The sequence below is a fragment of the Archocentrus centrarchus genome, chromosome 5 (assembly GCF_007364275.1).
Source record: "Archocentrus centrarchus isolate MPI-CPG fArcCen1 chromosome 5, fArcCen1, whole genome shotgun sequence".
NCBI classification, from domain to species: Eukaryota; Metazoa; Chordata; class Actinopteri; order Cichliformes; family Cichlidae; genus Archocentrus; species Archocentrus centrarchus.
This window is the reverse complement of record NC_044350.1, coordinates 30,888,386-30,910,932: the sequence shown is the minus strand read 5'-3', so window position 1 is coordinate 30,910,932 and position 22,547 is coordinate 30,888,386. Positions and strand designations below refer to the sequence as shown.

General features: G+C 40.6%; 1 protein-coding gene across 2 annotated transcripts; it reads right to left on the bottom strand.

Annotated features, from left to right (window-relative positions):
• Positions 1-1,313: 1,313 nt before the first annotated feature.
• On the bottom strand, positions 1,314-15,737 carry atrip (ATR interacting protein). 2 transcript variants are annotated; one of them, XM_030729657.1, is made up of 18 exons: positions 15,447-15,737; positions 14,169-14,515; positions 11,243-11,325; positions 10,598-10,768; positions 10,364-10,503; positions 9,974-10,101; positions 9,682-9,768; positions 8,518-8,623; positions 8,119-8,274; positions 6,661-6,925; positions 6,094-6,147; positions 5,801-5,979; positions 4,563-4,699; positions 4,177-4,268; positions 3,550-3,636; positions 3,386-3,464; positions 3,076-3,297; positions 1,314-1,591 (listed from the first exon to the last, which is right to left on the bottom strand). In XM_030729657.1, the coding sequence occupies exons 2-18, from the start codon at positions 14,512-14,514 to the stop codon at positions 1,518-1,520; spliced, it is 2,406 nt and encodes an 801-aa protein (XP_030585517.1). In that variant the 5' UTR covers position 14,515; positions 15,447-15,737; the 3' UTR covers positions 1,314-1,517. The 2 variants fall into 2 exon arrangements, with proteins under 2 accessions (XP_030585517.1, XP_030585518.1); XM_030729658.1 differs by having other exon boundaries at positions 10,391-10,503.
• Positions 15,738-22,547: the final 6,810 nt, after the last annotated feature.

Here is a 22,547-nt window from a genome sequence, read left to right as displayed (position 1 = left end):
AGTACCTGTAGTGGTGCAAATAATTGACAATGGTGGGGCAGCCACATATAAGCTAGTGTACCTCACAAAAAATGAAAAATTAAAAGTACGAACCAGTGTTAATTTTGACAGCAAATTTTGATTTAGTTTTAGTCATAGTCTTTTGATGAAAATGCAATTTAGTTTTAGTCATAATTTAGTCATCTGAATAGTTTTAGTCTAGATTTAGTCGACGAAATTATCCTAAGAATACAGTCGACTAAATCTACAGTGGATTTAGTGACTAAAATATAAAGGGTGTAAAATGTAAACACTTTTTCTTCAGTGAATTAGTCATTATACACACTTACACAAAATTAAAAATTTATTAAAAGTTACGGAATATTATTAATAATATTAACATTAGCGTTTCACCTGCTTCCCACACACCTGATCATTAACACCACCTTACTGAGATAATCCGAGCGTTTTACAGCAGGACGCTCTGAAAGGTACAGGGCAGTGTTCAGGACTAAGATTATAAAGGCTAATCCACCGCGGTGTGGAGATTTGCTCTAAACACAAACGCTAAACTGGGAAAAACACTTTACCCTGCATGACATTAAAATGCTGACCTTTGCATGGAGATCTGGGTGACTGGTTTGCAGATGTCGTTTAATATTTGTCGTGTTTTTACCCGAGATAGTCGCTCCACATGGTTTACACATCGTTTTGTTTGGCACGACGTCAAAGGACAAATGTGTCCATACATCGGCTCTTCTCTTTCTCCCTGCTGACATTGTTTACATAACTTAGTTCTATCGGAAGTAACGACCAATCACAGGCTAGTTTGGTCTTCCCGGGTTTAGAGCAAATTTGTGCAACTGTGCGTTTGATTGGATGTTTTTCTAACTTGTCCCGCCCTGTCACAAAATTAAATCAGTTCTGATCCGATGTCGTCCCCGCCAAGCATTTTCGTAGTTTTCATTCGTTGACGAAAGTGTCAGTTAATTTCATCAGGCGGTCCACGGGCCGCATCCGGCCACGCCCCCTACTTCCGGTCCGCGATTTGATGTCAAAAATATGATAATTTGACTCTTTGATTTACTTTTTTGACATTTCGCTTTTCCCTCCAATTAACAGGAGTTAGAGGCCCGCGAGTTTGAGACCCCTGTTTTAGGTAGTTTTTATTTAGTTATCGTCTCATTTTCGTCGTTGACGAAAACCATGACGAAAATATGAAATTAACACTGGTACAAACCGCAGAGAAATCAAAGAGCAGCCCCCACATTTGAAAATAAAAATTACAAGTAAACAAACACTGTCAGGAAATTTTTTTCTCACCTTCATGTTTTATTGTGAAATCCTATCTGAAAGCAGAGTAAATACTCTGTGTTCATTATTTCAGTCAGACCTCTGACTCACCTAATTTCTCTGAAACCTCCACAAAAGTCTGCTCTGTTCTTGTTCCAGTCTAAAACATAATACATCAGCAGTCGGTAAACTGTCCCTTATGTTGACATGTGCCACCAAATCCACAGGTCAGTGGCAGCAGCCAATTAGGAGCCAGTGTCAGTGTCCATGTCATCAGCTTCATCGCCCTCCGAGCGGCAGATATCTTCCAATGCCAACTCTGAAAGAGGTTAAAAACAGAAGAAAAAGGTGAAGGTTTTTAAGTATGTGGGCTCAAGAACAATCCCAGCAAGGCGCTAATAGTGGATGATGTAGCTAGCAGTGATACTCAATGCATACAACACAAAAATGTCAAAATGCTAATATTAATGACATGATAATATACTTTTTATGAGCAGTGCACATGGCTTCTCTGATGTGGAAGTTTTTCTATAAACTGAATTTTTTTTTTAGAACCCATAAAGCTGGTATAACACATTAAATATTTATTAAAAATCATTTAGTCATCCTGTAAATTTGGGCAGATGACTTGTTTCTTTCATTTTTTTTTTTTTTTGCACTACAAATCTCCTAATGCTAATTTAAATATCCATTGGTCGACCTCCACACAGTTGGGTATAAAGACTTTAAATGTGGGGGGAAAAAAAAAGCAGGACGGGTTCGGACATCTGCCTCCGGGGCACCTTCCTTTGGAGGTTATCTGGGCACGCTAAGCTTTGAGGAGACCCCGGGGAAGACCCAGAACTTGCAGGAGTGATTATACATTTCATCTGGCCTGTGAACACCTTGGGATACCCCAGCAGGTGCAGCAGCAGGAGGTGAAAATGTTGCTCGAGAGAAGGATGTCTCAAATACCTGCTGAATCTGCTTCCACTGTGACCTGACTTCACTCCAGAGGAGGAAAAAAAAAAAAAAAAAAAAAACAGCTGGCTGATGTTGGTATCAGATCAGTATTGGGAAAAACCTTGAGTTTTGTTTCTTTCATTAAGATTTTTTTTTGAGCTTTTTTGATACAGTATAGAAATGATGGAAGGTGGGGAGAAAGAGGGGAAATAACATGCAGCATCTGGCCTGGAGGCAGTCAAATTATAGGGCCGCTCCAGTAAGGATTTCAGCATTACATTTATGGAGCGCATGCTCTACCAGGTGAAATATAGAAGCACCCCAAACATCAACTTTAATACCAGAATATATCACAGTCCAACAGGTAAACATGAACTTCCAGAGATGTTTCATCGCTCAACTGAAGACAGATGTGCTGTTATTTAACAGCTAAAATTATCACTGGGTGATACATGTAAGATTCAGCCGAGGTGGCAATTAGTCATATCCAGGAGGGGGTGTGTGAGAACAAAAAACCTCATCATGCTCTTAGAGGTTAAGAGAAAGGAGAGCCAAAGCACTGTATTAAAAAGTTCAGCTATGTTTGAGCTGGTGTACTCAAGCGTTAACGGTTATGGTGCAATTTCAACACCACATTACGGCTTGCGATGTACACCGCTCAAAAAAATTAAAGGTATCAGGAGTATAACATCAAGTCAATTAAACGTCTGGGATATTGGTCTAGTCAGCTGAGTAGCAGAGGGGGCTGGTAATCAGTTTCAGCTGCTTTGGTGTTAATGAAATTAACAGCAGGTTAATTTAATTAACAATGAGACAAAGTGTTCCTTTAGCGATTCAGACTCCGTTTGTGTGCGTCTGTACCCTCGCTCTCGCTCAGCTCGGGGATCTTCCTCAGCGTGTCTCGTACAGCAGGGATCACCTGGTCATACATGTGCAGCAGCGGCCTGCAGCTCTCTGAGAAGCTGCCATGATGCAGTAGCAGCCAGTGCAACAGCAACAGACACTCTCTGAGCAGAGACGCTGCTGTGCTGCACCACCACGGCAAAGAGGAGGCACAGCATTGCTGCAGAGGTGAGGCCACGTCTGGATGAAAAAAACAACAAAGAAAGTGGGCTTTTAGAGACGGACTGTTGTGTTGCTGACATTTCATGTTTTCAGAAATATGACACACCTGTTGAGGCTGTTAGCTCCTGAGAACCACGGAGATCCAGCCACTGACGATGGAAAACAATCACTATTGTCTGAACAAGCTGTGAAAGAATCAAACACAAATGTATAATAATGCAACACTCATCACACTGCACATAGACAGAACACGGTTCCAGGCACTGTTACCTCAGTATAACACTGGCAGGTGCTCTGCAGGCTGGTAGCCCAACTCTCTGATCTCTGAGTCATTAGTCTGTTCAACAAACGAACCACCTGACACAAACACAAACAAATAAAACTCTATTGATTATTAACGCATATTTAAAATTCTCAAATAAAAGCAGTCCTCCAGGTCACAAAATCAGCGATTAAACAATGTATTGAACGTGTTGGTTACAAGTGTGGGAGCCTCAGTGTGCTTGTCACAAGGAAGGAAGCAGCTGAATATCTCAAATATTTTTCACGTTTCTTTGGACAGCAGGTTCATACTTCTTTCATTTCCCAGGGCTGTAATAGGTTAAGATCCCTTACACAACTGGTTCTGTCAATTTTCATCATTCTTTGAGGAGATACTGTCTGAACATGTGCATCAAAGGGTGGTTCCCAGTCACGGTTTATATATATGATTCAGAGAGTTCAGCAAAGAGAGAGTTGTTGGAGAGCGATACCGAGGATCCCGGATTAGGCCAAGAAGGCAGGATCTTCCCAGTTTGGATACTCAGAAAACAGAAATGCTAGCTTTAGATCTAGCTCACCCACACCAAACAGAATACTGCACTGCACAGTGTGTGTGTATGTGTATGTGTGCACTACCTGAAGGTCCAACTGAATCCAGTTTGTGTGCGCTGTGTGTTTGTCTGATCTGGTCCTGATGAATTGAAACAACTTCAGGAAAACACAGGGATCTAAAGTAAACCAAAAAAAAAAAGTCTTTAATTGATTTATTGTTTCACAGAGAAACTTTAACAATGCAGTGATTATCTGAGCTGAAATAAAGGCACACACACACAAAAAAAACACCTAACAACAAACATTAAAGTGTCGCTACCAGAAACATTATGAAAGCAGGAAACATGGCACTGAGATCTATGAGAGGATTCATTTAGATAGATGCTTTAAATAAGGTTATTTGATTACTGCCAGGCTGTGAGACGTGCTTCCAGGAGGACTTTGGTCTTTCAGGTAAATTAAAGTCTCACCATGCTGAGAGCAGAGCTGCTTCGCCAGCGTCTGGTGGTCGGATATTGATGTGAGGATGGACACACACTCCGAAACAGTCTGGAACCTGCTGTTCGCTGACACACACGTACACACCACCGGAAGCACACACTCCAGCCTGTGAGAGGAGCAAAGAGGAAGGAATGATTCACAAGTGACTGCCGGAGATTCATAAATTTGTAATTTTACACAAATATGCATGCAGAGTACTGCATATAAAAACATAATTAAGCTGCATCGAGCATCTTTTCACGGAAAATGAACAAACTGTAGAAAACAAACATTATCCAGATTCAGATGTGAATCTATTTTTGTTTAAACAACAATTTTGGACTCTTGGACTCCCGTCATTAGTTTGGATGATTCACAGGCAGGACGTCTGAGGAATATCACAGTAAAAAATTGATATTAGCAGCTAAAATTCACGTTTCTGAATCTGCTTTATAGAAGTCATGCTTTCTAAAAATTATGACTTTTTAAGAAATAAAGGTGATTAGGAGAAGTGGTGAAATTCTTGACACATTGTATGATTTGTCACTATTTTACAGCAACTTCTACAACTGATGACAATGAAGTTTATATTTTATCATCTATTTCTACTTTCTGTAAGATTACCACAATGCCTATGAATCACTGCAGTTAGTACACCGAGATGTTATGCAAGTACTGAGAGTCAGTGGAAAGTCAAACACACACCCACACACCCCTCTGCTCACAGCAGTATTTCACACAACTGACAGCTGTGTCATATTCATGTGTTTGTATAATGCAACACTGTTTGCACTATAATTAGAGGGTTCAATTAAAATAAAGCATCAGAAGAGCTTCAATTCACCTTCACTGTTTTCTGCAGTTCTCATAAATTTGAGAATTAAAGGCCAAGATTATTTTTGCCTTTGTTTTTCTTTCCCTTTAACTCATCAGGAGGCCTTAAGATTAAAAACTATAATGGTATTTATGCATGTATGAAACAAAAAGTAAATATTAATTTTAATGTTTGAACATGGACATTATACAACAGAGCAAAAATAAATTAAAACATTGCAAATTATGCAGAATTTTAAAGCGGGGCAAAATATTCATGTCTTACAAGTCCCAATAAAGTATTCAAACAAAAGCTAAAGTCATGTTTATTGTACTGAATAAATGTGCTGCCACAAAAAAAAAAAAATCATCAGATCTCTTAATCAGAAGATTTCCATTAAAATTGTGTGTGTACCTGTCAGTATGTGTGTCTGGTGTTCTCTCAATTAAGACACGCAGTGTCTTCATGGCACTGAGGGCAAGCTCCTCCCTCTGTGGGCTGCCTCCACTGAGCCCGTCATCACACAGACGCAGCAGCGACTGCAGCAAAGCATTCTGAGAGCAGAGGTCCACTCCGGCAGCGGAGCAGTCAGCCTAAAACCGGAGGGAGGACGGAATTACATTATATTAATCTCTGTTGTGCTAAAGGAGGGAAAGTTACCATTGTTTAATATAGCACAATAAACTGAAGAGTAATTCTCTCAGTACCTTATGGTCTGTGACTCTGCTCTGACTCTCCTTTGACAACACAGCCTCCACCACCTGAGGACCACGTAAAAGGTCACCACTGCACAACTGAACAGTACTACAATTCATTTGGATAAAACTTTATTGATAATGGTGTCTCTTGTTTATTTCAGGCTGAAAACAATGCAAAAATCATCTTAAATGTAATTATTATTCTTGATGTTTTTCTGTCATTCATATACTGAAAGTTTTTTCTACTCCATGCTTTGTATGATGTCAATAAGAACAGATGGATCATTAATCAGTGACCCTCTTAAAACAAGATGAATTTTTCAAACAATAAGTTTGGCATATCCAATGAAGGCATTTTACCTTTGTAATGATGTTTTAGACTGATAAGGAGTATTTAGACATCTGAATAATGCAAAGCGTCTCTAGTGAGTAGAATACAATACAGAGCTGTAAATGAGCACAATAGCTCCACTTGAATGAAGACTATCAGGACAAACATCCTGAGCTGCACCAGGTGGTCTGCAGTTTGTATGTTTGAGAGGCCATTAGAGATGTTTGTCACTGTTGTGTCATCACCTCATCACTGTGGACCAGCATTAGACAGAGGAGCCTCAGAGCAGCTAAGCCATTGTCCTCCACGCTAAAACCACATAAACCAGTCTCCTCCAGTCTCCCCAGCCCAGCAGAAGCTGCAGCAGTTCGGCCTGCTGGAAGTGAGCTGGCAGCTGGAGAGTCTGACCCACTGCTGCCAGCAGAGGAGCAGAGCGAGTCCAAAGACTGGCACAGCTGAGACAGGTGAAGGTCCAGCAGAGGGAGGAGGAGGACGGCTCCAGGACACGATCTGTTTACACACACAGAAATGTTTTCAAATATTGTATCTAAAGCTTATAACTTATAAACAATGGCTTACTTTACATGAAGACGTTTTTCTCATTCCAACTGAAACCATTGAAGACTTTGGCTCGACTGTTTGACTGGAATGTGATTTAATACACTGTGACACATTTTTGACTCAAAAATGATGAATCTGCCCTGCATTAGCCTTCCTCTGCAGCCATCTAATGTCTGTGGTATGTGTATCATCAATGCAGAAGTTGCCACATTGCTATCACTTCTTTAAGAAAGATGCCATTTTCTGAAAGGTCATAAGAGTTTATCTCTACAATTCTATGTAAAGAAGGAAGGCGTGTGCAGGAAGAATGCAGACAGAAATTAATCAGTTTAAGTGTTCAGTTTTTTATCTGTTTATGACTTAGTTTATTCCACTTCTCTGAAATTACACTTTAACTGGATCAAACCCATTTATTCTGCCTAGAGTGTTTGTATGTATCGTTTTTATTATACTGGGGCTTTTAAACCAATTATAGACACAATACAACACTCCATATAAATGTGTGGTAACCCCAAGGCCAACTCCCACAAAATGTCTCACCAGTGAGAACAAATGTTAACATGACTGAAGACTGAAATATCATATAGTTAGTCGGCCTAACCTAAGGGAATGTGCTTTTTTTAATTGTTAGCAGTTAACAGAAATGTAACCTTGTTATTATTTTTACATTGAGAAGTTAAAAATGTTAACTGTAGCAATACAAATGGAGAATTAGACTGGCACAAATGACCTGCCCTTAAGGCACCAACTTCAGAAAAGTTGCTGTTTCCTCTTTTTGTATTTAAAGTGTTACTTTTGCATTTTATAGGAAGACAATTCCATAAAATGACAAAGCAATAACACTCAAGGGTGTTGGGCATTTCACATCAGACATTGTCTTGATGTGCTCAAATATCACAAACTGTATCCTTCAGATTTCACTGATCAGAATTTATGTATGGTATGGTGAGCATTTCCATCCTTGGCAGAGGTAATCAGTGTTAGACTGCTGTTGCCGTCTACATTAGACCATGTAATCTGCTTTTACACTGTTCATCCACAAGAGGACTCTGTTGTCTACAGATATGAAGGGGTTTGCTGCTCTGGTGCACTTTGCAAAGGGAGAGTTTGTACTGTACCTGCCTCAGGGTCAGTCAGCCTACCTGTTTTTGCTGCTGGCTGCAGATGCCGGCTGGCTCTGACTCAGCATGTTGAGTCCGGTTACTGCCAGACTCTGGACAGGATTAAGAGCAGCTCTGGGACCTCCACTGACACCGGCTGCAGCTTCAGAGTTGAGCAGAAAACCTGCTGACAGCCGACTGAACACACAACAAAAAACATCAACACATCAGTCTTATAAGTTCAATGTAGCTTTGGGAAGCATAACTAGTGATACAACCACTATTTTTGAAACACTATTAAAGTAAAGTGATCTCCCTTATTACTCAGGATTTATCCTGGCACCACAAATGTTTAACTAACATCTGTTTCCTTCCCACTTTACACACATTACACTACATGTTACTGCTCAGGCTGTCAAGATTGAAGTGCAAAGTGTTTACCTGGATGTCAGGTGAATGTCAGTCAGACTTATAGACAGCAAATGAGAGAGGCCGAGGCTGCTGGGAGAAAGGGGCTGCTGTAGCAATAACCCCAGCAGGACGCCACCTGGTTGGAGGATGACAGAGTAATAAACACACATACACACCTCTACCCCTAAATGTTTACATTAGTTCCTTTAAACTCTAAGTTGCAATATAGACCAGATTCCAATAGTTGATGATAGCTGATAATAAACTTTATATATGGTGTACCATTAACTGAAGCTGTTGGCTCATACTGTGACCCACTGTGTGTATATTCTGATGCCACTACATCAGAAGCTGACCTGTACAAAGCAGACTCTGCTACTCACTGTATGCTGCATAAGAATGTCCTATCCTGAATGTGATAATTAATATACAGGTTCTTAGGAGGTATAGATAAAATATGCACCCAAAAATTCATGTGAAAGGTTTTATATGTTGTTCATCGTCCACTTATATCAATATAACCAAGAAAAGACTCATAACAGTGACACTAGTGAAATGCTGGGCTAAGAAACCACAATATTTCCTAACACTACAGTCAGAAGATTTTGCCTTTTCATGACGACTATGTGCGCGATGTCACCAGGAAGAAGGCGCTCGCTAACTCGTTCCACAAAAGAACGTAAACAAATAAAGTGCTGTGCGCGATGCGGTCTACTTTACTCTACTGAATGATATCGGAAACATTTTTACTTTGTCTTGTTTACAGTTACACACAGATGAGGATCAGAAAAACAAAAGCAGCTGGCAGAACGCTGTGTGCCTGTTTTTAACCTCACCGAAGTGATGGAACCGCTGTGGAAGGTACAGATAATATAACCGCCACGGTACAAGGAAAATCACAAGGTCGTGAGATGTCCCAGATGCAGGGTCTTTGCAGGGTTTTTGTGACATACTCTTCAAAATAAAACAATCAACTTTCTAACGTGGGGGCTTTTTCCACTTCTGACCCAGGGTGATGCTGCACATTATTTGGGTTGGACTATAATTAGGCTGATATGTGGATGCAGCGTAAGGGTACACGGGTAGGCTGTGTGTGGAAAACAGAACTACAAACAACTGTGTGTAAGGTCAGGTTTTTTGGCAGCTTTAAAGTCTGTCATTAACCCTTTGAAGCCATACTTCAGGAGGACTGACCTCTGTGCTGCAGATGAGCAGGTCTGACGGACACGAAGGGATCTGGACGAGACACATCAGCAGATCTGCTGCTGGACGCCCCTCTCTCTGCAACGTGCAGACAGATACAGGCAGAGTATTAGTGAACTTCAAAGACGAGCGCACACACACACACACACACACACACACACACACACACACACACACACACACACACACACACACACACACACACACACACACACAAAAACATGTTTCACTCCTACTACTGCTCCTGTCTTTCTCACGACATCACCATTATCATGTAACCCACCATCTCTCCGTGTCTTCACCGGTGTCGTTCTGGATGATAACGGGGCTCCAAACATCTCCTTGGTGATGAAACCATTTCCTATTGGAGAGGATGAGCTGCTGCTGCTTCCATGATTTAGGACTTTAGGACTGTGGGAAGAAAGAAAACATGAGAAGAACTAATCTGATTACAGATGAGCAAATAATAAGCAATAATACAATACAAAAGAAATCCAAAAGATACTGTATTTCCTATGAGATACATCAACCACAGAATGGATGGAGTTTGAGCTTATAAAGAACCTCAACTCTGCTTATCTGAATTTTGCAAGAATGTTAACAAAAACAGTAAACTATTAAAAATATTTAGCAAATATAAACCTAAGTAACATCAAGTATTTGATCATCAAACCTGCCAATAATGTTGAGGATGGCTGACCTGTTTCTAGGCAGTGGAGAGGCCATTTTGTTTCTGTCTGTATTGTGGAGTTTGGTCTTCATCTCATTGATCTCTGCTTCTTTAAACTGTAGTTCAGACTGCAAGGACTGAACCTGTGCACAGAAAACACGCCGGCTTCTTGTCATTCCAACGGATTAAAAGCATCATATTATTTATGCTTGTGGGGATTTTTTTTTAGTGTCTCACCTTTCTGTTAAGCTCCTTCTCCCTGTCACTAAACTCTTTCTGTCTCTGAGTGTCCAGGAGGCTCTGATTCTGTCTCTGAGCCTCCTTCTCCTGCTGAGCTGCTTTCAGAGAGTCCCTCAGTACCCGGATCTCCCCACTCTTCAAGACAATTTCCTCTTCCACCTCTTTCAGCTAATAACACACACACATACACACACACTCATTTAAATAAACCAGAAACACAGAAAACCTGCTCAGCTTTGTAAGAAAATTAGCCTCAGAGATCTTAAATCTTAAATATTCCTTTGCTCAGCTCCTAATAAAAATATGTATCTAACATTCGCATAGATACCAAAATTTGAACTAAATCATTCTGTATTTTGGAGATATGTACAAACAAAACACGTCATGTAGAATATTTCTATGTGATGCAAAGATGAAACTACAAAAAGCATTGAGTCTTGGGTTTTTTATGGAGTGTGGACATTATAAAGGTAAAATTCAGAGCTGGAACTATTACACATTACACTCTATACAATAGAATATGACAGTGCAGACAATGATATTAAGAGCAAACAAAAATGAAAATCTGCAGCCACAGCTTTCTAAAAAACCTGGAGCTATCAGTTGTACTTTGGGACAGTTTGCAGTTTAAAAGCGGCTCACCTTCCTCTTCAGCTCTGCATGCTGAGCCTCCAGGAGACTGTAGGAGTCCTCTCTGTCTGACCTGAACTGCTGCTGCCTGTTACCTGAACAACAACGGAGCTTTAACAATGTGTTCAGCACAAAACCATCACCGACTGTATTAATGCTTTGACACCGACTTTTGCATGTGGGTGTTAAAAGACTACACAAAGCTAATTTTAATACAGTATGTACATTTACTGACAGTATTTTGTTTTCTTACCTTCCTGCTTGCATGCAAAGATCATCCATTTCACTGATCAGATGAGTTATCAGCGCCGTATCAAATGTTTTATTTACAACTTTCAGCCATTCATCGTTTTTGAGGTTTCTCCAAACTCCTTTTTCAAACATTACTTTCACATTTTGTCATCTATTGTTATGTCATCTTGTCTATCTATTCACACGACTGTACTTGTGAATCCTGCCTGCACGGACAAAACACCATAAACTGTGCCTACAAAATTTTACACGTTTCAAATGCAGACTGGCTCGTGGTCACACGCAGAGGAGCAGATTATGTCCAAGACGAAGGTCCAAAACACTTTACTTTTCTTAATGTGATAAAGAAAAAAATAACAGGAACAGATGAGATGGAATTCACACTTCTTTTTTTTTTTTGCAATTTTGGGCTGGGTAGATAAAATTACATGTAGTTTATCTTGTTATATCACTGCCTTGAAAAAGTATACAACCCTCACAGTAACTGTGTAGACAAAAATATGTTTACTGAACACTGTCAGTGATATATCCTGTTTATAAAACTAGTTTTTTTTTAAATTTATCATATTTCATGAAATATGACCATGTAACATATCTATGGAGGTTATTAAGATAAGATAAGATAAGATAAACTTTAATGATCCCACGATGGGGAAATTTGCGCATTACAGCAGCTCAGTACAGAGAAAAATGAAAAGGATGAGTAAAAACAAATGAACTAAAATAGAATAGAATAAAATAAAATAGAAAAAACTATACACATATACATAAGCACTATATATATATATATTACACTGGTTTCCAATTAATTATAGAATTGATTTTAAAATTTAAATGCTTCCTTTTAACCTCCCTGAACAATCTGAGACCTCAATATCTCATTGAAATGCTAATAACTGCACTATACTGCCAAAAGTATTCACTCACCCATTCATATCACTGAAGTCAGATGTTCTAATAATTTCCACAGCCACAGGTGTATAAAACCAAGCACCTAGGCATGCAGACTGCTTCCACAAACATTTGTGAAAGAATGGGTTGCTCTCAGGAGCTCAGTGAATTCCAGCGTACTACCGTGACAGGATGCCACCTGTGCAACAAGTCCAGCTGTGAAATTTCCCCACTACTAAATATTCCACAGTCAACTGTTAGTGGGATTATGACAAAGTGGAAGTGATTGGGAATGACAGCAACTCAGCCATGAAGTTTGGTGCAGAGTGCGCAGAGGTCACCAACTTTCTGCAGTCATTCACTACAGACCTCCAAACTTCATGTGGCCTTCAGATTAGCTCAAGAACAGTGCAGAGAGAGCTTCATGGAATGGTTTCCATGGCTGAGCAGCTGCATCCAAGCCTTGCATCACCAAGCGCAATGCAAAATGAAGGCTGCAGTGGTGTAAAGCACGCCAACCCTGGACTCCAGAGCAGTGGAGACATGTTCTCTGGAGGGATGAATCACACTTCTCTATCTGGAAATCTGATGGATGAGACTGGGTTTGGTGGTTGCCAGGAGAATGGTACTTGTCTGAGCCAAGTGTAAAGTTTGGTGGACGGGGGATTATGGTGTGGGGATGTCTTACAGGAGTTGGGCTCAGCCCCTTAGTTCCAGTGAATGGAACACTTAATGGTTCAGCACACCCAGACATTTTGGACAATTTCATACTTTGTGGGAACAGTTTGGGGATGGCCCCTTCCTGTTCCAACATGACTGCACACCAGTGCACAAAGCAGCTCCATAAAGACATGGATGAGCCAGTTTGGTGTGGAAGAACTCGACTGGCCCGCACAGAGTCCTGACCTCAGCCTGATAGAACACCTTTGGGATGAATTAGAGCGGAGACTGTGAGCCAGGCCTTCTCCCCAACATCAGTGTCTGACCTCAAATGGTCAAAAATTCCCATAAACATGTCACTCAAGTTCATATGCATGTGAAGGCAGATGAGTGGACACTTCTGGTATTATAGTGTATGAACCAGTTCTACCCCTTAGGTTATTCTCCAGGTCTCAGCTACTACTGCTGAAGATGTTATAGCTTTTATGCTGCTGGAACAACTTACAAAACCCTATTAGGTCTGTCCCACCATTGTCAGAAATCCAGTTACTTACCATTTAATTTGTTTTTGCTTCTTGCATTGCTTTTATTTTGTGGGTTTTATCAGTTGTACTAATCTACTATGCTTCTTATTTATTTTTCCTAGTTGTTTTGAGAATTTAACTTATCATTTTTTCCCCTATTCCATTTTTCATTTGTTTTTGCTCTTGTTGTTTACTGCATTTCCTAAATTATTCATTCACTTACTCATGCCGGTCTATGAACCAATCTATTGAATTACAGTATCCATACAGTTTGTGGCTGCAAAACTGGAAAATAGACTCTCTGTGGGAGCTCATTCTTCCACCTTCAGTGAAAGTGCTAGATAAATACAGTTATTCTTGCTTGCAAATTTCATTGAAATCAATTCAAATCAGTAGCAAACTGGAAAGATGAGAATCAAACTATAAACTTAATGAACATTACGAGAAGGAATTAAGCATATTAGAATGCAGTTGCCATTGGGATTAACATTCCAACACAGCGAGTTTTGATGTTTAATTATGAGCATATTTTTTTAAAATAATTATTTATTCAGTTGTATAATAATAACACACATTTAAAAAAAAACCCAAAATAAATAGGCTGAACTCACCCAGAGGTTCCCTACTTGGTATCGCAGCATTCTCTCTGTTGCTACTGTTGAAGGAAAATGCATTTTCTCTGCTGTGATTGGTTATGGTTTTGCTCACAGGTTTGCTCTGCCCAGTGGAGGATGGCCAAGATGACCCGCGGGCTGACTCATTTGATTTGGATCCTATCTCTGTCCCTGTCCTTGCTCCTGCCGAACCCGAGGTGACGGCCTGCGAGGCAATGATGTCGATTTCATCTAACACATCTTGGGTGAATTCTTCATCATCTCCAAAAGGATCATCAAAGGCCACTGCTGTTACTACATCCTGGTTCAGGCCCCGGAGGCGCTTTGTTGGGGGACAGTTCATGCTGTGTGGGGGAAAATTATCATTACCATTATGAATAGGTGCCATGCAGAAACACTAAGACTAGGCCACCCACCTGTGTGGGCCTTTTAGGAATAACTGGCAGCTGTCTTATAACACAAAGGCGAAAAGGGTGAAATCACAGCTGAATCTTTCCTTAGCACATTGGTTGGAAATAAGGGAAACACCTTTACAAATAACAAGGTGAGCTAACAAAACCTCTTAAGTGGTACTTCTGTAAATTAATGCTGTGTGGTGGGAAAAATATTGTTCGCATTTTGCAATGCATGGATGTTCAGAAACACCAAGACTCAACCACCCACCTAGGTGGGCCTTTTAGGAATAACTAGCAGCTGTATTACGACACAGAGGCGAGAGTACAGACTTCTTTATTTTTGGCAAATGTTTTACAAGATAATAACATGACAGTTTCAACATTGCAGAGATTCAATACCGGTAATAACATGAGGCATTAGGCACAAATATATAGTACTAACAGATGAAAGACAGTGAAATACAGAAAAGACTATTTTCAATAGATCTTTTTTTTGGGGGGGGGGTTCCCTCATTTTGATGTGCATAAAAACATTTCAGAGCTTCTCAACAGACAGTTACCGCTTCATATGATCCATTTGTTCCTCTGTAATTTACTCAGGACACTTTTAATCAAAGCGCGTTTAGCCGTATTTTACGATAAAAACTGACTGACTTAAGCCCCTCAAGGTTGCCCCTGAAATAATTTACACTACACACCAGATTACAAAATATTAAGCTACAAGGTCGTATTTCAGGAATTAAAAAACACCGTAAACAGCGGCATGGTCTAACTCAGTTCAGGCCAATGTCATTAAAGGAAACAACGCAGGCCTGTCATATTAACAAAGCTAGCTGTGCGAGTCAACAGGCAATTCAGTTTTTTCTGGGTTTTGTGTTACCTTGTCTTGATGCTGCTGCTGTCGCTCCTGTCTGCTAAGCTAGCGCAAACTAGCTGTGATTCCAATGGGAAGTTAGCCTGCTAGGCTACAAAACTCACTCAAACACAACAGTATTTAAATGTATTAATTAAAAATACATTGGAAGCGTGTCAAAGAGGACACCTTCTAGCGGCGCCTTGGTACTTAATTAAACTGTTAAATGCGCTATTAAATAGTTAAACAGCAGATAAACAACACGAAATTAAAGTTGACAAGACATAAGTGTATCTTCAACCCGCTCTGGTACCGCTGATAACCTGACCAATCAGAACACTGCCTTCGCTGTTCGACCAATCATAAGCGCCGAATCCCTAACTGGGTCTTTTACAGGTACCCGTTCAAGACAAACTGTACTAAATGCGCAAATAGGTCTCCTTAAAGGAGCAGTTCCGCATATTGAGTTGTGTTGTTGTTAAGAGTGAACTCCTGGCTAAAGCGTTCCTTAAGCACATTGCAAATACGGGAACCGCCTTTACAAACAACAGGGTGAGCTAACAAAACCTGTTAAGTTTCTTCAAATTTAACATGAGTTTTTTTTTCTTTGTGTGTGTGTGTGTGTGTGTGTGTGTGTGTGTGTGTGTGTGTGTGTGTGTGTGTGTGTGTGTGTGTGTGTGTGTGTGTTAGGGTGGGGGCAGGGACTATTTGGGCTATTTCTTTATTAAGTGTAGCACCTTCTTGAGGTGTCTGCTGGTTGCATGGCAACCACACAGTGATTACAACAATCCTTTATCCCGTGTCCAGTATCACTCCCTTGTTCACGCATTCGGCATCCTCTGTGGAATATTAAATGATTATTCTACACCCCGGTGGAAATTACCATGGATGTAGTAAGAAAAATTAATTTTAATTCATTAAATGGTGCCCTTATAACACCCACTATGATGGCGTGTATGATATGACATCACCTGCCACTTTATATCCACATCCTATGAATCCCTACATGTATGCTCTCTTCATATAGAGGCTTCTTGTGGCTTCTCAGCAACAGCAAGTGTGCTTTCCATTTTTAGACACAGACAGGTCTGTGCGTCGCAGCTGAGGCTCTACTGTGTGTGTGCATGTCTAACTCTGACACATGCTCACTCTCTCGCTGCCTCTTTCTCTTTCCGCCTCCATACTTCAGTACAAAAATGGCAGAGCTCAGCGACAAGCATCCAGATGTACCCTTCATCCCATGAGCAGCAGCAGCAGCACCATGACACGCACACACACACACACACACACACACACACACACACACACAAAGGCACACACGCAATCATCACCAACATTTGCACTGCCACAGTGATGCCAGTGACACCAGCACTCAGCACCACTGCAGGTCTCATCAGCACAGAGTCAGCTCCTCACATTTTAAAAAGATAATTCTGTAAATTAACAAAGCAACATAAATGCACACACGCATATACTTGGCAGGCAAGCTGGTTACCATAACAACCAAACAGTCAAAGCAGAGTGAATCAGATGAAGTGAAGCCTACATACAGTACATGTACATGTGACTGCGGAGCAGAAGAGTAACTGTGTGTTTTCTTTTCCGCAACATCCTCTTGAAATCCAGTTGTTTGTTCTGTTCACATTATGGTGGGAAGGATGATCCTCGTAATGCACACCCACCAAGTTTAAGGTATGAGTTTCTCCTTCCAAGAATGAGATAATTCAATACACTTAATTAAGCATTCACTAAGTGGATGTCGCCACCTTATTTACTGTCACACCTGTCAGGCTTCGCTGTTCGACACTGCACACGTACAATCCATTGTTTGCTTTGACATTCAGACGTGGGTGACAATTAAAGAAAGAGCTGCAGGTGTGCGTAAAATTGGGTACTTTGACAAAGGAGAAAGAAGGAGAGAGCAACAGTGTACGTTTTCTCTCTCATTCAGGCTGCACCCCTAATGGATTTTACAACTTTGCCACTTAAAATGTAATTGATGAGCATCATCGTGAGCACGAGGGACACTCTGCTGGCTTCTCACAGATTCAGATGCATCATTTAACTTTATTATAGCACAAGCTGCGAGTAACACGACAGTCAATTTGGGACCTGTATTGCTCCTTCTCATCACATTCTGCATATGAAGTGCTTTGCTGGATATTCATCTATCCGTATGCATTTGGGAGAAAAACTGATAATGTTCTCTTCACCAGTTCCTTCAAGGTGTCTTATTGTTTGCTAAAAGGATTTTATTTTCATTACACGTAACAGCTCACAGGTCACAAATCACAGATAATGAAATAACAATCTTAGAAGGGAGAACAACACAGATATTTCTGGAATTACCTTAGGCTGATGCTGCGCTTGTTAATCTGATAATATTTATTTTAATTCATACTTCTGGTGTGTGTATAATACGACTGCTGTTGTGACTTCAGTAAAAGTAACCAGACTTGTTAAATTGTCATCAGATTAAAGGGGTTCATGTGTGAAAGGCACTACTAAACAAGGACTGAAAAAATGTTTTCTAGTGGCTACCTACAGGGGTTGGACAATGAAACTGAAACACCTGTCATTTTAGTGTGGGAGGTTTCATGGCTAAATTGGACCAGCCTGGTGGCCAATCTTCATTAATTGCACATTGCACCAGTAAGAGCAGAGTGTGAAGGTCCAATTAGCAGGGTAAGAGCACAGTTTTGCTCAAAATATTGCAATGCACACAACATTATGGGCGACATACCAGAGTTCAAAAGAGGACAAATTGTTGGTGCACGTCTTGCTGGCGCATCTGTGACCAAGACAGCAAGTCTTTGTGATGTATCAAGAGCCACGGTATCCAGGGTAATGTCAGCATACCACCAAGAAGGACAAACCACATCCAACAGGATTAACTGTGGATGCAAGAGGAAGCTGTCTGAAAGGGATGTTCGGGTGCTAACCCGGATTGTGTCCAAAAAACATAAAACCACGGCTGCCCAAATCACGGCAGAATTAAATGTGCACCTCAACTCTCCTGTTTCCACCAGAACTGTCCGTCGGGAGCTCCACAGGGTCAATATACACGGCCGGGCTGCTATAGCCAAACCTTTGGTCACTCGTGCCAATGCCAAACGTCGGTTTCAATGGTGCAAGGAGCGCAAATCTTGGGGTGTGGACAATATGAAACATGTATTGTTCTCTGATGAGTCCACCTTTACTATTTTCCCCACATCCGGGAGAGTTACGGTGTGGAGAAGCCCCAAAGAAGCGTACCACCCAGACTGTTGCATGCCCAGAGTGAAGCATGGGGGTGGATCAGTGATGGTTTGGGCTGCCATATCACGGCATTCCCTTGGCCCAATACTTGTGCTAGATGGGCGCGTCACTGCCAAGGACTACCGAACCATTCTGGAGGACCATGTGCATCCAGTGGTTCAAACATTGTATCCTGAAGGCGGTGCCGTGTATCAGGATGACAATGCACCAATACACACAGCAAGACTGGTGAAAGATTGGTTTGATGAACATGAAAGTGAAGTTGAACATCTCCCATGGCCTGCACAGTCACCAGATCTAAATATTATGATCTTTACTTGCTTGCTAGTATCTGAGTGTATCAATATTTTTGACAAACAGGTGTAGACTGTAAAGAAAAGATGTACACAGCCACTGTGAGGTCATGAATGAGGAGTGGCTCTGACTTAGAACCTGAGGACAGTGCACACCCATGCAGTAGACTTGCCAGTCTCAAAGCAGTCATGTCCTAAAGCTTACCTTGCTTTATTGTTCATTTTACTGTATATATGCCCATAATTTTAGAAATAAACATGATGTATTAGCATGTCATTAGGGATTGAAAAAACAAACTCTTTAAGTGCTTCCTGAGGTCATAAATTAAATGAGAAATAATGGTCATTTTCTCAGAGATTCCTACACAGTCCATCCAGCCATTTTCTTCCGTTTATCAGGGCAGGGTCGTGGGGGCAGGAGCCTAAGCAGAGAAGCCCGGGCTTCCCTCTGCCCAGCCACCTTCACTAGCTCCCAGGCTAGCCAAGAGATGAGATATTATCCCTCCAGCGTGTCCTGGGTCGGCCCCAGGTTCTCCTCCCAATAGAACATGCCTGGAACACCTCACCCAAGAGGCGCCCAGGAGGCATCCTAGTCAGATGCCCGAACCACCTTAACTGGCTCCTTTCGATGCACTCCTCACCCGATCTCTAACAGAGAGGCCAGCCATCGTTTGGAGGAAGCTCATTTCTGCCGCTTGTATTCGCAATCTTATTCTTTCGGTCACTACCCAAAGCTCGTGACCATAGGTGAGGGTAGGGACATAGATCGACCAGTAAATTGACAGCTTCGCTTTTACACTGAGTTCACTCTTCACCATGACAGACGGGTGCAGCGTCCACATCACTGCAGATGCAGCCCCAATCCATCTGTCGAACTCCCGCTCCCTTCTCCCATCACTATCGAGACTGGCTATTGGGATATTCCTACACAGTATGCAATCTTTTTGCTATCAGATGGGCCGCCCCCTGCTGGTCTTTAGAAAGGTTTGCAGTACTTTGGCTATGGCCTCATTTTTCAGCCCTGGGGGATGTCTATCTTTATTATAAAGACTGACCAAAATCAATAATTTTTCAAATTCACACTGATTTTTATAATAAAATGTTTAGATTTTACAGGTAAACTGTAGTAAAGGATAGCAGTGCAAAGGAACACAAGCAGGCTGAGGAAAACCACATAATGAAGAAAGGGTAGATTTTTAAAAAAATCTTTATTTTACCTGCATCCACTACATTTTGAGATGAATTATTGACTTTACTTTTTAACCCTATCTAACATTTATCTATCATCACCCTCAAACAGCAGTGGTTGAGACACTTTCCACGCATGCAGGAGAATTTGGATGTGATAACGTTGCACAACAATGAAAGCCTGATGAGCACCAGAAGCTCTGCCTTGTAGTCAGCCTACATATTTTCTCATAGGTGAGACATCACACACAGTGCCGTGAAAATGTATTTGCCCCCTTCTTGAATTCTTAGTGTTTTGCATATTTGTCATACTTAAATGAATAAAATAAAATACAAATGCAGTTTTTAAATGATGATTTCATTTATTAAGGGGAAAAAGTTGTCCAAACCTACCTGGCCCTGTGTGAAAAAGTAATTGCTCCCTGAACCCAGTAACTAGTTGTACAACCCTTGGCAACAATAACTACAATCAAGCATTTGCGATAACACATTGTGGAGTTGTGGAGTAATTTTGGCCCACTCTTCTTTGCACACTTGTTTTTATTCAGCCACATTGGAGGGTTTTCAAAACATATCAATCGAATTTGACTTTGACTAGGCCACTGAAAAAACATAATTTGGGTTTTTTTTATTGAGCCATTCAGAGATGGACTTGCTGGATTTTTAAGATTTACTTTTGGTCCTTTTTGACAGATGTACAGTGAAGACTCGGGGAGGACACGGCAAACGGCGACATGGTCAGGACTCGATCCAGTGCTGGCCGCATTGCCAAACAGCATTTGTGGTCTCCTGCTCATGGCCTGAGCCGCCCTGGTGCCCTGGTGGGTTTTGTTCTGCTGCATAACCCAACTGTGTTGGAGCTTCAGGGCATGAACTGATGGCTGGACATTCTCCTTTGGGATTTTCTGGTGGAAAGCAGAAAATCCTGAAGGCAAGTCGTCCTAAAGCAGCAAAGCAGCCTCAGACCATCACACTATCACCACCATGTCTGACTGTTGGCATGATGTTCAAGCCAGATGTAATGGCATATAAACCTTCCAAAAAGTTAAACTTTTGTTTCAAATATTTTTACTGAGAAGCAGACAGAATATCAAAAATACAACCATCTTTGGCTTATACAATGCTTCATTATTTTATAATATAAGTAATAGAAGATGTGCACAAACAAAAAAAAAAAAGAGAGAAAAAAAAAGGGGTAATTACTTTTTCACACTGGGCCAGGTAGTTTTGGACATTTTTTTCCCTTAATAAATGAAATCATGATTTAAAAACATTTTGTATTTACTCCGGTTATCTTTGTCTAATAATAAAATTGGTTTGTTGATCTGAAACATTCCAGTGAGACGAATATGCAAAAACCTATGAAATCACAAACACAGTATTGCACGTCATCCATAAAGGAAAAATACCTGACCTTTCATCAATCCTGTATAGTAAACAAAAACAGTTGGCGCTGGCAATAGGCAAGACTATTTCAGTTCTAAAATGAATAACATAGTTTTATTATGTTTATTGCAGATCTGCTCTGTGAAACTGTGAAATCACTATGTTGTTGTTGTTGTTGTTGTTGTTGGTCTCTCCTACAATACTACAAACCACCAGTTATGACTGTTCAATACAGGTTTAGTCTCACAAAGTGAACTCACAGAAAAAAGCTTTATATTTGCTCTTCACTAAACAGCCCCTCTCTCAGCTTGTCTGTCTCTGACCATTTCTGTAACTTCCTAAAATGACAATTAACACTCGCACCCACTTCACAACTTGATTGGTTATTATGTGGAGGTGGTGAATGTACGCTGGGTGCGAATCTCTCGCTATTTTTTTCCATTCGTTACGCAACAACTTGTCATGCTTTTCGTGTCTACAACTGAGTGTGACACTATGAGTGCCTTTCCTGAGAGACTGTGTGAAAATGTGTTGTATTATTAGCTGGCTTTACACAATAACTTATAACCGTAGACAGTCGGTACAGGATAGATGTTATGCCTTACAGATTAATTCTTAAAGTTAATGATTACAAAAAAATAAAAGATTATAAATGAAAAACTGCAGATGAGCTCCAGCACCCCTTCATCAGCACCACCTCTCACGTTCCAAATATATATATATATATATATATATATATATATATATATATATACACTTTGTATTCATGACCATTTAAAGGCAGAATCTACATGCTTCAGCCACAAAACCATTAAGCTAAACGTTCAACTATTTTCTATTCATTTCCTAATTTATCTGTCATTTTTCTAATTGCCAACTTTTTAAATTTATTACAATTGCTATTAAAACCAATTCATTTAAATCTTATAATTCTAATCAATCTAGCCATTTATATGTACTTCATGGTTTTATAAACTGAGAAAAGGTACAAGGTAGAGCTAAT

Bases quoted from the DNA above. Each gene is read 5' to 3' on its own strand.
- atrip (XM_030729657.1), bottom strand. From the start codon at position 14,514: ATGAACTGTCCCCCAACAAAGCGCCTCCGGGGCCTGAACCAGGATGTA. The intron at 8,275-8,517 runs GTAAACACTTTG...TTGTGTGTTCAG, and splicing joins GACATTCACCTGACATCCAG to TCGGCTGTCAGCAGGTTTTC. The intron at 6,148-6,660 runs GTGATGACACAA...CGTGGTCCTCAG, and splicing joins TGCTGGTCCACAGTGATGAG to GTGGTGGAGGCTGTGTTGTC.